General features: G+C 52.2%; 1 protein-coding gene across 4 annotated transcripts in view; it reads right to left on the reverse strand.

The window, feature by feature from the left end:
- The window catches only part of CTDP1 (CTD phosphatase subunit 1), a 29,004-nt gene extending 16,575 nt beyond the window's left edge, over positions 1-12,429 (reverse strand). For 3 of the 4 annotated variants that reach the window (XR_001513556.1, XM_015562740.1, XM_015562741.1), the window contains exons 1-9: positions 12,348-12,429; positions 11,827-11,920; positions 10,052-10,180; positions 7,844-7,994; positions 6,354-6,444; positions 3,796-3,962; positions 2,399-3,364; positions 1,942-2,083; positions 1,037-1,240 (exon numbers count right to left, since the gene is read on the reverse strand). Coding sequence is in view for 3 of the 4 variants with exons in the window: in XM_015562740.1 (XP_015418226.1) it covers positions 1,037-1,240; positions 1,942-2,083; positions 2,399-3,364; positions 3,796-3,962; positions 6,354-6,444; positions 7,844-7,994; positions 10,052-10,180; positions 11,827-11,920; positions 12,348-12,388 (1,985 nt within the window). In the remaining variant the exon portion in view is untranslated. The remainder of the gene's footprint in view (positions 1-1,036; positions 1,241-1,941; positions 2,084-2,398; positions 3,365-3,795; positions 3,963-6,353; positions 6,445-7,843; positions 7,995-10,051; positions 10,181-11,826; positions 11,921-12,347) is intronic. The other variant, XM_006761898.2, reaches the window with a different exon arrangement.
- Between the last annotated feature and the right edge of the window lie 2,785 nt (positions 12,430-15,214).

Below are 15,214 nucleotides of genomic sequence, written 5' to 3' on the forward strand. Positions count from 1 at the left end.
GTCAAATGTTAACTCCTTAACTGGTGGGATTTAACAGTGACGATGCTTTTAGTTACAAACAACCAATCATCACACAAAGCCCAACCCAGGGCGCCTGTCCACTCACACCTGGGGCCCCTCACCTGGCCTTTAGGGGGGGCTCTATGTCCACTCTGAGTGGCTCAGTCGGGCTCTGAAGTGTCACCATGTCCAGGGGAAGGCCAGAGGGAGGCATCAATGGCCACTCCCAGCATGGACAGCTGCTGGGGGAAGAGGGAGGGGCGCGGAGCTTTCCAGAAGGAGAGGGGACATGATGCAGGGCCACACGTCTACCACAATGCCACATCATTGGCAGCTCTTTAAAACACCAGCCTCAGACCCCTCATTTAAATCTCAGACACCGTCCCAAGATTGTTTACACAGTGGGGTGTATGGTCCTCAAACTCAGGATCCTGTCAGCACAGAGGAAATGGAGGGCGCACCTGAGACTCAGAGGGACAGTTCGCTCCGCAAGTGCCCTCCCGCCTAGGGAAGCGCCGGTGCAGGTCCACTTGGGCGTCTTTCCTACATGTCCTGCTGACACCAGCGCCATCTCCAGCCCATCTGGGCTGTGTGGAAGTGGGCAGGTGGCCAGGGAGGCTGTGCTGCTGAGCTGGGGCGGCATAGCCCAGCACAGGCCCAAAGCTGCCCTTTTCCCTCACGGCAGCTGTCTGTCCTGTGGAAGGGACAGACCGGGTGGGCCTGAGGCAGTCAGGGTCAGGCCCAGCACCCCCGGCGCATCGTCTGCTGGGATATGACCAACAACGGCCCATGTGAGGTCAGCAAACGAAATGGCTCATGGAGGGCGGCACTGAGCCAGCGTGAGCGAGCCAGTGCACGTCAGCTGACACAAGACAAAAAAGTATGCAGAGAGGTCCGAAGTGGAAGTGGGGCAGGCTTTTCCACACCAGCAGTCAGAGCCCTCAGCAGGCAGCCAAGTCCAACTCAGAACCGGACGCACCAGCCCACCCAAGGGAAGCCCTGCCAGCAGGCGTGCTCCACGGTGTGGCAGACATACCTGAAGGAGGAGTGTCCCGTGTGAATCTGCAGGGAGCCGGGGGGCCCGGGGCTGGCAGTGCCCTTCCGGATGAGCTTGCCCGTGCTGGCGTCGTAGATCCGGACGTCAGGGCCGGGCTGGGCCTTGGGGTGCACGGGTGTCGGATGGAACAAGGCAGCTGGCAGCGCACCCTGCCTGTCGGGAAAGGCTGCGGGACTGTCCTCCCTGCGGGTGAGAAAAGGCCATGAGACGGAGCCAGGCCTCCCCGGGGGATGCAAGACGCCCTACACAGGCCTGTGAACTGGTCTCCCTCCATCTGACGCTCAGAGCCTGTGCGGATGAAGACGTGGACACCACTCATCTTAACTTCTAGGGTAGAGCCCTGGGCAGGACATCACACAGTACCGGGCAGAGGTGTGCCCACCATGGACCTCAGTGCAGGCTGCGTTTGTTGTTTCCCTCATGTCCATCCCAGGATTTTCCCTCTAAATACAACATTCAAACTTTAAGAATAGGAAGCATTTTTCTAACCTTTATGGAAAAACACACAACAAAAACCAGGCTCTCTTACATATTCCTTGCCACGGCTGAGCCTCTCCCAGTGACTCTACAGCAGTTGTGTGGCTCATATAACTTCTAGCAGTCATGAAAGAAACACGCAAACTAGATTCACCACTGACAGCCCTACTGCACAGTCACAGGAAAAAACCTGTACTTCTTCCCTAGGCAGTAACGGTCACCTTTTCCAGATAAACTGTTCGTGACGGAGCCTGGAGGAGCCACAGTGGGGCAGGCAGGGCACAGGTGAGAGGGCTGAGGAAGCCACGCACTGAACACTGGGGATGCCGTGTGGGGCTGCGAGCAGCGAGGCTGGCGGCCAGGGGTGGGCTCTTGAGGAGATGGGGCCGAGTCTGCTGGCAGCTCACCTCTGCACTTTGCCGTAGTCCTCGCTCAGCGGGAAGAGCTGCTCCTCCACCTTGTCCCACCGCTCTAGGCAGCTCCACAGCCAGTCGGGGTTCACCACGTGCAACTGTCCGCATGCCTGGGCCTGCCGCACCTTCTCTGTGCCTACAAGAGGGGAGCAATGGCCCAGATATTCAGGGACCCAGTACAGAGCCTAAGGCATGCACCCAGGACAAGCCCACATGCATACCTAGGCCCAAGATGGGCAGACACAGAACCAGTCCAAATAGGATTTAGCCATTATGTAATTACCAGAAAGATGCTTCTGAAAATTCCACATGAAACAGGAGCTCTGCTAGTTTCAAAAAATGACTGCAGAGGCCGATGTAGATGCATTCTACTCCATGAACTCCCTCGGTTGTCCTTGCCCCAACCCCAGGGCAGGACCCAGGGAGGCCTAGCGGCTGGCCGGCCACTTACCTGCCTTTGCAGCGATCAGGTGGGTGGCCCTGTCAGGGGCGTCAGGGTCTAACACCAGCTGGGTGAGGATCCTGGCTCCGAGGGCCGTGGCATGGTAATGCTCCCGCGTCTTTTCCACCGGGAAGTTGGTGGGGTACAGCCCACTGAAGATTATGGCCACGTCCGCCAGTACTCGGCTCTTGAGCTCAGGCACGATCTTCCGTATGTCGGGTGCCTCCTGGGTCTCCCCGCGCAAGTAGCGGTCATACCTGGCGTAGTAGTCGGAGTGCACGCGGGCGAGGATCTCCTCCAGGTGGACCAGGTGGTCATCGCCATCATCGTCCTCCTCCTCCTCGTTCTCCTCCTCCTCCTCCACGCTCTGGTCCAGGGACTCGCCCACTGTGATGCCTGACTGCTCACTGTTCTGGGACTCCGTCTCGGCCTCCTTCTTGTCAGCAGAGCCACCTGCCAGCCCACAGAAGCCGTCTCGCTCGCCCTCCTCCTGCAGGTCAGGCTGGACTCCGGGCACAGGCTCTCCGCAGTGATTTGGCCGTGTGGGCCTCTCCCCGCCCGGGCCAGGGGCCCCGCCCTGCTGCATGGCTCTCCTGGTGTCCTGCGCAGCCTTAGGCTTCTTCTGGCTCTTCTTCTCCCCACTTTCGCCATCAGAGGTGGTGGAGGACTGACCCTCCGACTCACTGCTGCTCTCACTGTCACTGGATAAGTCAAAGTCCAGGTCACTGCCTGCTGTGCCCTGTGCGGGCTGTTTCTCCACTGAGGTCCGACACTGCTGCTGAACAGACACTGGGGGCCCCCTACCGTCCACCAAAGGGGCTCGGGCAGCAGGTGAGGCCCAGTCCCCGTTGAGTTCCCTCATGGGCTTCCCAAGGCCGTTACTCTGCTCAACTGCAGAAACCGGCCTTCCCTCCTCAGGGTCCTTAATGGACGGAGCTTGATCTGCGATGTCAGCACCTTTGGGAGGATAATTCACTGCAGGTGCACATAAAACGAGAGGTTACCATGATTTCCAAGAAATGGGAAAACGCAGAACGCATCCGCTATACCCTGCTTCAGACAGGCCATGAGCTGCCCACTGCAAGAACCCTGCTGGGTCCCACTTTCTTCCAGCCCAGACCTCTCAGTCCTATTTTAGTGGGTGCAGCACTAATTGCATACCGCAAAACATTTTATTTAATCCTACTCAACTGGAAAAATGTTCAAATTGTACGATTAAGAAACAGAAACATAATATCCTGCCTTTTAGAATAACATAAACACAACGGCCTCTGTAATACCGAAATACAAACAAGCAGCAACAAAGTGAGTCCTGAATTCAGAGCAGTCACAAGGCAGGTGAGAGGCGGAGGAGACAGTGAAGCAAATGCTAATACTTCTCTGAGGACTAGAAGGGAGTTGCCCACCTTTCTTTCTCGCTGGAGGCTCCCGGGACCCTGGGGGAGCATTGATGTCCCCTGTGCCCTGGAAGTAGACATATTTCTTTACGGTGATCAGATTGGGGGCGAACTTCCAGACATCTTCTCGGTCATCAATAATGCAAACCATTGAGTCTCCACAAGGAAAGAGATTTCTGGAAGTAAAAATGTATCAGAACTACTAGCATGATTTACAAAAAGAATCATCAAACAAGAGTGACAACTATCTCACTTGGAACCACTAGACAGCAGACAAATGCAAAACAGATGCAAAGTACACGAAGGACTTTTGTTTAGCTTGCGTTTAAACTGTTTCCAGAAAAGGTAACATTAAAACAGTCCCAGTTCCCTCCACTGTCTCTGCTACTTCTCAAGGCAGGAGTCAGCACTCTCCTTAGAAGACCAGAGAGGAAGGAGAAAGCTCCAGTCCTAACAAAGCCTCAGGACAAACCTAAGTCAGTGGCCATGTCGCAGTACAACTTCATTTACAAACACAGGTTATCTGCCTACAGGCCAGAGTCTGCTCCCACCTGTTCCCAGGTGAGGGCTTTTCAGAGAGAGAGGTAGGAAGGCTCAGCCTTGTTCAAACTCAGCTGTTTGAAAAAGCTGTTCCCTGAAGTTCCCAAAAGGTGACTTGTATTCCCCAAAGCTATTAGTGTGTGGGTGAGCAGAAATATTAACAAGGATCTAAAGGCCATCCCTGGGTGCAAGCATGCTCTGCTACCTCACGTGGTCTCCTTAAACTTCATTTCTGTCCACACCCCTGAGATTCAGAGAGCTGGCTCATAGCACTCAATACTCAGAATGATGACTGCTTCTTGCCTGTCATGAAGATCGGGGGATAAACCCAGGAAAGATGCCTACCACTGCTCAGGTTCTCTACTGCTAATCTATCTAATAAAAGAGTAACATGCAAATTGAGCATCACTCCAACACACAAGATGGCCACCCCATGTGGTCAAAGCTGGCCGCCCCCATGTGGACACAAGATGGCCAGCAGGGGAGGGCAGTTAGGGGCAACTGGGCCGGCAGAGGAGCAGTTAGGCATTGATCAGGCTGGCAGGGGAGTGGTTAGGGGCAGTCAGGCTGGCAGTCAGGCAGTCAGGCAGAAGAGGGGTTGGGAGCCAGCAGTCCTGGATTGTGAGGGGGATGTCCGACTGCCCATTTAGGCCCGATCCCTCTGGGGTTGGACATCCCTCGAGGAGTCCCAGATTGGAGAGGGTGCAGGCTGGGCTGAGGGACACCACCTCCGTGCATGAATTTCATGCACTGGGCCTCTAGTAAATAATAAAGGCTACACTACCCAGGAAAAAATGTTCATGTGTCCAAAATTAATATTATTTTCTGAGTCCATTTTCCAGAAGAACATAAGGTAGATAAAACACCTCGGTGGCAGATGCCTTCCAGCATATTTAATTCCAGATGGGGGACTGCCGTGTCCACTATGGAGCAGGCTCCCTAACAGTCACTGACACGCTCGCTCATTTTCCTTGTCCACATCACCCTGCTCACTCTGACGCTAAGGAGCAAACACACAAGGTCTGTTTCCGAAACAAGTGTTTTCAGACTTTTCCTAGTGCACATTGACTTGAATGGGTCTCAGTTATGTGGACACCCCAAACACGAAATGTTAGCCCTAACCGGTTTGGCTCAGTGGACAGAGCATCGGCCTTTGGACTGAAGGGTCCCAGGTTCGATTACGGTCAAGGGCATGTACCTTGGTTGCGGGCACATCCCCAATAGTGGATGTGTAGGAGGCAGCTGATCGATGTTTCTCTCTCATCGATGTTTCTAACTCTCTATCCCTCTCCCTTCCTCTCTGTAAAAACTCAATAAAATATATTAAAAAAAAAACCCCACCCCTCACCCCCCAAAAAAAAATCCCACGAAATGTTAGATGCAGGTGGCTGACACCAGCCAGGAGGCCACTGAGGCCACAGCTGGTACTGCCTTACTATCCAATCTCGTTAGTTCTACCTGACACTGGGTAGAAAGTGGGACAATGCTCATATACAGAAGACATTTCTGAGAATATCAAAGAGCCCTGTGATTGGGTGGGATGGCCCAGTCACAGAGGCATAGACAGGACAAGATAGGAAGGGGGGTGGTGATGGGAGGGATGGGAATAGCCGAGGGGCAGATGGAAATGTGACCTAGGCTCTCCTAACACTCCCAGCATTAACAGCAAGCCAGCTCTCGAGGAATGTGAACCTGAGATGCCAACACGACGTGAAACACCTTCATTAAACTTGTGACTTGATGGACAGCCCACCTTGTACTCGGGGAAGCTTTGGGTGCTTTCCACTGACACTGTCACCTGAATTTCCTGTGCCCCCCAGCCCTGCTCTCCACACCCCCATCCCCCCAGGCCCCTGCCACTGCCTGGACATTCAAGGAGAGGCAGGAAGTAGGGGGCTGGTTAGAAGACAGTAGCAGAGACAGTGGCAGAAATTTAAGAATAAACACAATTACTGCTCGATGCTCCCAATGCATCTTCACAATGGGAACCAACAGCAAGCTTTGTGATGAACAGAGCAGGTACGTACCTGAGGTTTCCTGTTTTAGAAAACGGGTCAATACACTCGTCCCTCGATAATATTCGGTGAGAAAAAAGCTTCTTCTCAGGGTCTAAAAAGCCTTTGAAAAGAAAGCAGGAGAAAGGTCATGTGTGTCTAAGAAGCACGGACATGTCACTGTGCATACAGTGAAGATCTTACTGTTTCTTTAGAATCAGAGACACAGAGCATCATAGAGAATTCTATGAAGTAGTTACATTAACCTTCACATGTCCCAATCACATATCCCAATAGCCAAAGCAGCCACATGCTAAAGGCAAATATGTTGGATTTTAGTTACAAGATGAATTACTTTAATATGTTGCCTACATGTCCATAATTAAAATTTCCTACAAGGATATTAAATGTAAACAGGAGATGAGAAATTCATTTCTCCAGCAACAATAAAAGACCAAGACCAACCAGTAAAGAGAATTTCAAGGTGCTGAATCTAACCATCGCACATCTAATACCGAGCTGTGACCATGTCATACTGCAGGTACTAGGTCTACCCGCAGTCAGTGGGGCTGGATCCCAGCCATCAGCAGGGAGGTAAAGCCCATGCCCTACACTGCCCCCAGCTGTGGCCACCGTGGGCAATGCTGCATGACCCAAGGGCTTCTGCCTCCATGCACTGAGCTCAGCCAGCACAGCCCGACGTCTGCGTGCTCCTAGTAGTATCACCTGTCTGCACCTTAAGTGTTAAGTGCAGACAGAAGTAAGCAATGTGGCCCCACAAGTGTTTCTAAACCAATCAGTAAAACATTTTAAGTTCACTTATATATAAGACTAGAGGCCCAATGCACGAAATTCATGCAAGAGTAGGCCTTTTTCCCCCCGGCTGCCAGCACCAGCTTCCCTTTGGCACCTGGGACCTGGGCTTCCCTCGCAGCCCCGGCTTTGTCCGCAAGGACGTGGGGTCTAATTAGCATATTAAGCTTTTATTATAATAGATGTTTCTTTTTCCAGGTACCAGTGGTCCTGACCAACTTCTAAACTGGCCCGTGACAGCAGCCAGTCCATCTAGACTGGCTCTGGGGTCGCAGGCAGGTGGGGAGGGGCTGCCCAAGAGAGCAGTGGCTGAACTTCAGAGACAACGCTGCCTGGCCACCCCAACTGCCAGCTCCCAAGGAGGCTGACAGGGAGCTTCCTTCACCTTCAAGAAAGCATGGCGGGCCCGGCCGCGGTGGCTGTGGTTGAGCGTCAACCTGAGAGCCGGGAAGTCACAGTTTGGTTCTTGGTTGGGGCACATGCCCAGGTTGTGGGCTCGATCCCCAGTGTGGGGCATGTAGGAGGCAGCCAATTAATGATTCCCCGTCATCATTGATGTTTTTATCTCTCCTTCTCCCTTTCCCTCTCTGAAATCAATAAAAAAAATATCTATATAAAAAAAAGAAAGCAAGCATGATGGACAGTAAGAAATACCCCAGTTTTAGTGTTCAGGCGCACCACACACAGCTCAGCCTGAGCCGCACGCTCACCTGCGATCGTGTGTGCATACAGCCGGCTGCCGAAGGTGAAGACGTGCAGCTCGTACAGCCTGGCGACCTTCTCCAGGAACTCCCTGCAGTGCGGACGCAGGCGGGTGTGCAGCATCGGCTCGCCCCGGCCCAGCTGGAAGTGCAGGATGCCCTGCGGAGAGCGAATGCCCAGTCAGCAGAGGACCCGAGGGCACCGGCTCCACTGTAGGACACGGGTCCAGGTATCCTGCCAACTTACCTGACACTCGTGATTTCTTTACGCATGCTCCACGGAGTGAGCTCAGCCCCGTCTGCTGTGGCCACTCACACAGCAACTACCGATGACAACACGTAACTGCCTACAAAACCACCGCAAGTACCTATAGTAACTACCTATGGCAATGATGGCGAACCGTTTGAGCTCGATGTGTCAGCATTTTGAAAAACCCTAACTTAACTCTGGTGCTGTGTCACATATAGAAATTTTTTGATATTTGCAACCATAGTAAAACAAAGACTTATATTTTTGATATTTATTTTATATATTTAAATGCCATTTAACAAAGAAAAATCAACCAAAAAATGAGTTCGTGTGTCACCTCTGACACGCGTGTCATAGGTTCGCCATCACTGACCTATGGCAACAGGGCCACTATCTGTCTTAAGTACAGAGACCACCTGTGACCAACACCCACAGGAACCAGCTATGACAACTAAGGCAACTACCCAGTCACTGCTGTGTCACTGAAGGGCTGCAAGGACACCAGCAGACCCTCACACATCCTGACTACTGTGCCCACTCTTGTTGATGATGGATAAAGCAAAGTGCCCAGAAGTAATGTCACCCATGTCTTTGTTCCTTCAAATACTGACATTGGTCAGATAGCAGAACCACAGTCGGCTTAGAACAGGTTCCCATTAATCTACTGACAGTGTCTTCCCCAGTTAATGAAAGCAAGCCACAGGTTCCCACATAAGCTAGTCTACTTCATGGACTATTTTAAGACACAGCTTTATTAACTTATAGACACATCACAGAAGCTGAAACAGCATTCTAAATCACCTCAGCAGACAGGTGAAATTAGTAATACCAACCTGCTTATACATGATTAATAGGCAAATAGGTTCCCTCTCCTCAGGAAGTAAACTCTGATCTTTTTAATCCTATTTATCATTAATTTTCTCGGCAAAAATGCTCTAAACAACAACTATAAAGGAAAAGTAACCAATTTTAGGCTTAGTTAACTTTTCCCAGTTCTAAGTCAGTCAAAGCCCTGTGATCAGGCTAATGTTAGAAGACTAGGAATGAAACCTTATAAACAACTTCCACCCCACTCAACAGTTAAATAGTCCATGAATTGCAATAAACATCCTTAAAGGCACACGGTAAGAAGTGTCTTTCTGACGTCGCCAGCAGCGTCCTGGGTCAGCAGCAGCGTGTGGTGGGCTCTGGGTGGCTGGCAAAGCCCTGTCATCACGCTGTTACCGAGCCAGCAGAGGGATGGGCCAATGAGCAGGGTGTGGCAGCACTGAAGCCCTAGCAATAGCTGAGGACTGGCCGTGCAGAGGCTGACACTTGCCTTCTGGACCATATTAGCTGAGAAACTGGCATGTTACAACTAGTTCAACTGTCTTATAAATGCCTGACTTCAAAGGCACGATAAACCAATAAGCCAGCCTGGCTTAGCCTGGTCCCTCTGTCAAGGACAACTTCCCATAGTGCTGTCCTAACCAGACTGATGAGCTCTGTGGACACGAAAACCCACGCACTAACAGAGGGCTACATAGCAACACAGAAGTGAAAGGTGACGATATCAGTGACGCTGGTCTCTAGGTAATGACAGCAGGAGCGGACACCTGCCTGGGAACAGCCACCTGCAACGGGCATGCAAAGTCTCTGAAAGGTCCAGAAATTCAATTTCTCAGCTCCACAACTTCTGAGCACAAAGTTGAAGTAGCATCCTGTCCTCGACCCATTCTCTGTATTTCGCTGGGGAATTCACGCAGGGTGGGGTGCAGCCTCACCTACAGCCCAGGTGCACCTGCACTGCCCCCCACTGCAGACATTCCTGAAGAGCACACACATCTGCTCTTCTCCCCCAAGAGTGCCCTCTTTGCCACCCACTCTGCCCGCGCCCTGGGCCTTCCAGGCTTGCAGTTCATGGTGCCGAGGACCGTGGGGGGGCCTGTGGCACAGGCTGAGGAAGCCCCGCGGGCCGCCACACTCACTTTGTTTGACATCTGCTGGCACTGCTGCTCCGTGGTGTGGATCAGGGTCTGGTCCAAGTCGACCATGAGCACCAGCTTCCTGTTCCGATGCAGTCGTTGCTGGTCTTCCCTCCCTAACTGCTCGGCTTGCTGAAGTTAAAATGAAAAAGGAAAAATGACAATGCAAGTCTATCTGGATCCAAAATTAATTCAATTTTATTAAGAAAAACAGGTGGAAGCTGAGCATACTCTTCACCGCCCTCTGCACTGCCGGCCAGTGGACCCATTGCTGTTGAGACCACGTGGGGCCACAGGGCTACTCCCCTGCTGCCTGGAGCCTGCAGTGTGTACCACACCCTGCAAGGCACTCTGCCTTGTGATCCTAATTCTGTCATTTCACGAAAGGTGTAAACCAATGAAAAAGGAGGTAAGAGGAAGTGATGGTGCCTATAAAAGTTTGGTTGGATGCTGTGGAGCAACTCAATGCCGTGACCTGCAGAAGGAATGAGAAAGTGGGACGGTAGGCTGGGACGAGGACAACTAGGACACGAGGTGCAGCAGCAGGCATGTGGGATGCATCTCAGGTGCCAGCCGCTCGGCTTCACCTTGGAAGAGGCCCAGGTGGGTCCTGGGGACGGCATGGCCCAGATGTTGCCCTCGAGGGCCAGCGGAGACACTGCTCTTGGAAGGGCCCGGTCCTACCACACTCAGCGGTGAGGGGACTGATGTGGGCCCATGACAAAGACTTTGGGGCCTGCATCACTCCCATTTCTCACTGCAACTCACTGTCAACCAACGCCGGCTCTCATTAGGCTGCACAGAAATCTAACCTCTGATCCTGAAGGGAATGAAGCCAACAGTGGTTCCGTGATGGCAGAAAACAGTGGATACTTTCTTCTCTTTAATCCTCCAGCTCCCTAGTTCCTCCTCTCTCTCTCTCTCTCTCTTTCTCTCTCTCTCTCTCTCTCTCTCTCTCTCTCACACACACACACACACACACGTATTTACATTTGTTTAAAGTCCAGTAATTCAGAAAAACCTGAATCATGTATCTGATATTTTGTCTTTCTCAAAAAAAAAGTAGGTATCACTTAAAAGCACAAATCTAAAAAAACCCTGTAACAATGTATCACCTAGTCACACAGATGTAGAGCTCTGAAACTGCTTTATAACTGAGCTTTTATACAACCCCACAGACGCGTTCCTGTGCTCTGTCCTGGCGATGCTCACTCAGCCCGTTAGACTCAGACCACAGAAACATGAGGTGTCAGGGTTCTTGGAATGCACAAAAGGAACAGATCTGGTAAAACTCCAAACTTCTTATTTGTGCAGACACCTTCAATTCCTGGGCAGCTGGGCCTGCTGGTACACAAATGCAAAGGGGCCTCCCTAGGAGCTCTGAGGCCTCTTCAGGGTCCCTGCACCCATGTCCACTCCACAAGCACCCCTGATGCCCTTAACTCTACCCAGGTCACGTCTTGCACAGCCACCTGTTCTGGTAGCAGCTGCTTGTGGGCTCTAACCCTGGCCCTCAGCCTCCTGACTAGATCCGCTGGTCACAGCATGTGTTCCCATGTCTAATTCCCCCAGCCCAGACCTGGCCCCAGGGGACTGGAACCAAAGCCCTAGACAGCAGGGAGCCGGGTGCCTCCCACGTGGAATCACTTGGGAAAGAGACAAGTGCAGCCCCCATACTCGTCGTCCTCCCAGAGGTCACTTCAGAGATAAAGATGACCAAAGCCCTGCACGTTCTCCAGCTGCCCTCTCCCTGCTCTGGAACCCACGAGCGCACTCACCTCAGAGCTCACCATCAGCTCCGGGACACTGTGCACCATTGACACGGTGGCTGTGGACAGTGGCATCTGCTGCCTCCCGTTCTTGCTCTGCAGCCTGTGGAAGCGAGAGGGCTGTCAGGTGGCTGCCTTCGGCTGCTAACCCATGCAGCGAGCACTTTCATTTCCATTGCGGTCAATGTGCTGCTGGCAACTGTGGAACGTTGTCCACTTAAAACACACAGGAGACTGGCCAAACGATTACGTTCCAGTCCCTCACAGACTCCGCTGAAAACACGGATGTCACCCTGACACAGGCACTCCATGAGGAAACAGCCAGGCACAGCACCCCCTATGCACGCCGCAGGGTCAGAAATGCATCTCTACTCACTAGTGCTTCCCCCCCCGCAACGGGTGGCTGGGCGAGCTGACCTTCGAGCAGTCAGGTTCCCAGCCCCCACCCGTGCCCTCCACCCGTCACCTCTGTACCCACCGTCCCCCTTCCAACATGAAAGGCAGTATGCTCACGCCGGGTCGGTACTTACTGGGTCAGGTCTTGGCCACACTCGGCACACAAACCCTTCATGACCACTGGGTGGCTGCATTCTTCGACTAAAATCAGAAGGGAGACACTGGGACTCTGGTTTCTCACTCCTCTCCGAGAGGGAGGAAGACCTGACTGCTGCACGCCTCCCGGGACTCCTGTGCTCTGGCTGTAAAATGAAGGACGATGTCTCACCTGTGGGCTCCACTCACCTAAAACACAACAAACCACATAGAACAGGTGCAGGAACTGAAAATGTCCTGTCAGGAGAAGAAACGTGGGGGAAACATGAAAACTATCTCAAATCCTCTTACAGTTATGATAAACAATCTACAAAAACTGAAACTTTGTTAACACAACAAGGAACAATAATATCAACAGTAAGTGGCTGCCTCCCCCGTGTTCCCAGTGCAGAGAGAGGCTGCGATGCATCTGCACTTCTGATAGACTACTGCAATAGCTCCAGTTTCCACAAACTCAGAAATTACCATTTTCTTTGCATGGGTAGGGCCCAGGCGAGGGCCTCGCTGTCCTGTGTCTGCAGCCTCTAACCCCAGCGCTGATTTGTCCCCATCACCTTATTCCTCTCCCTGGAGCATGCTCTCCCCTGCCATTAACGCCATCTAAACCTCTAGCCAAAAATCTGCTCCAGTTTCCTGTCTTAAACAAACACTAAGAGGAACTGACCAGCCCCTGCACTGGACCCCCCACAGCTTCTCACCCGACCTTCCCAGAAGCCTTTTGCACCTGTCCCCAGCTTCCCGTCCACCCCCTCTGGGCACCTTGCATTCCTCATCTCTCACCAATGGTCTTCTGCCTTTGCTTTCCAGAGCTGGAACACTGCCACCTCGCCCCCGCCCCTCCGCCACCTCCCCTGTGCGGCTCCTCAGCACCCCACCCATACCCAAACCCCACCCTCAGCACCCCTTCTTCCAGTAATCCAGGCTCAGTGACCCTCACAGGAGCACCAGCACCCTCTTCTCCAATCCCACCCACCTCTCCCAGTCCCTCCGGTCAGCCCTGAGGACACTTGCCCAGCTGCTGCAATAAGGACACACCCTCTCTTGTCAACGGGGTCCCTTCCCAGACCCCTTCAGTGCTGACTCAGGCTCCATCCCCACTGGGGCCCTCCCTCACCGGAGGACATGTGGCAGAGTCAGCAGAGGGACTTGAGGCCTTTCCAAAAGTCAAAGGTGCATTTTGATCCCTGGCTAATGGGTCTTTTGAAGGAAGCCTGTGGGGCCCTGGAGCCTGGTAAAAACCTGCTGTTTGCCCCTGGGAACATGGTGGCAGGTTTTGTGAGAAACTGAGCAAACGGGTTCGTTCGCCCGTCTACACGGTTTAGAAGTGCAGATGCTGCTTACATTCACTGCAGGTTCTGTGGTCCTGCTATCCTGTGAGAACACGTGGGCCACACACCACCAGTGAGGAAGGGCACTGAAATCTGCATTTATTCTCTTTACTTACTTTTAAACTAAAACTTATGACTTGGAGGATATTTTTTCAGGAATTCCCAAAAAATGTACCAGGATTTCATCAATTGCCCCTAATAACATTAACATGAAGACATACTTGGTGTGTCTCTAGTTCAACCAATAAACAGGTCGAAATGCTTTACAAGGTTTCTACTCTGTAGCCTGCCTTTTCGTTTTCTTAATTGTTTTTTGAAGACAGAGTTCTTAGTTTGATAAAGTCTAATTTATATTTATTAAGAAGACTATCTCGCCCAGGATCACTAAGATTGGATGGGAACCCAGAGTGGGACCACTAACTATAGACCAGTGGTTTTCACCTTTTTTCATGGCACACAGAAACTAATTACTAAAATTCTGCGGGACATCAAAAAATACCCGATGGCTATCGTTGGTTGCTATCATTGTTTTGTTTGACAATCTAAGGGAAAAGAGGTCAGTGCCTCTGACTAAACAGTCAGGTATTGCATATTTTAAAAATTGTTGGGGCACACCAGTTGAAAATCGCTGCTAGAGGATTAACTCTAACTAAGGTGGAAGGAAGGTCTTAACAGAGGATGAAGAAGCAGGGAGAGGCCCTGGCTTGAGGCTCCCGAGGTCAGAGCAAGAAGAGCATAGAGCGGTGGCTTTGAGACCAGAGGGTCCAGCTGAAGAGCACTGGGCACAGAGTAGGCAGGTAGACAAGCCCCATGGCACCAGAGCAGGTGCTCCTGCCAAGGGAGCCGGCCCAGAGAGCAGAACACACCGAGAGCGCCCCATGTCCCAGAGCAAACCTGCCTCCTGAAGCCCGCCAGGACCCAGGGAACATGGAAGGAAAGAAACGAGGGAGATACAAACAATAGGAGGTTCTCCTGGGAACCAGCAAGCGAGGGACAGGGGAATGCAAGCCAGGAAGTGGACGGGGCCAGGGTGTCACCACCAACAAGGAAACAGACAATGATGGGCCTTTGGGGAGCCCCAGTGATTAAGGATGGGCGGGAAAAAGAATGACAATTAAAAAGAAATCAGTGTCACAGAGGCTGCACAGCCAAGCCCGTGACAGACATCAGGGAGGTACCGTCTCAGAGAAAGAGAGTGTCAATGTTAAATGCCCCCAAGAGGAACCAGATGAGGTAAAATACATGTCTGGACGAGGAAGATGTCCTTATCTTGACTGAGTGGTTGTTTCCAAGGGACATCTGTCAAGACTCACCAAACTACACCCAAAACACATGCGCTGTACTTGCTGGTCACAAACACACGGACCCAGGCCCCTGGATTCATCGATAGAGTTGTCGGTGTCCTTTCAGAAAGACCCTCCGGCAGAGCACCACAGGAGAGAGAAGGGCCCAGACCGCTCCCAAAGGACTCATGCCGGCAGCCTCAGGTCCCCTCCCATCTTCCCCCCACACCTAGA

Source organism: Myotis davidii, unplaced genomic scaffold (assembly GCF_000327345.1).
Source record: "Myotis davidii unplaced genomic scaffold, ASM32734v1 scaffold96, whole genome shotgun sequence".
Taxonomy (NCBI): Eukaryota; Metazoa; Chordata; class Mammalia; order Chiroptera; family Vespertilionidae; genus Myotis; species Myotis davidii.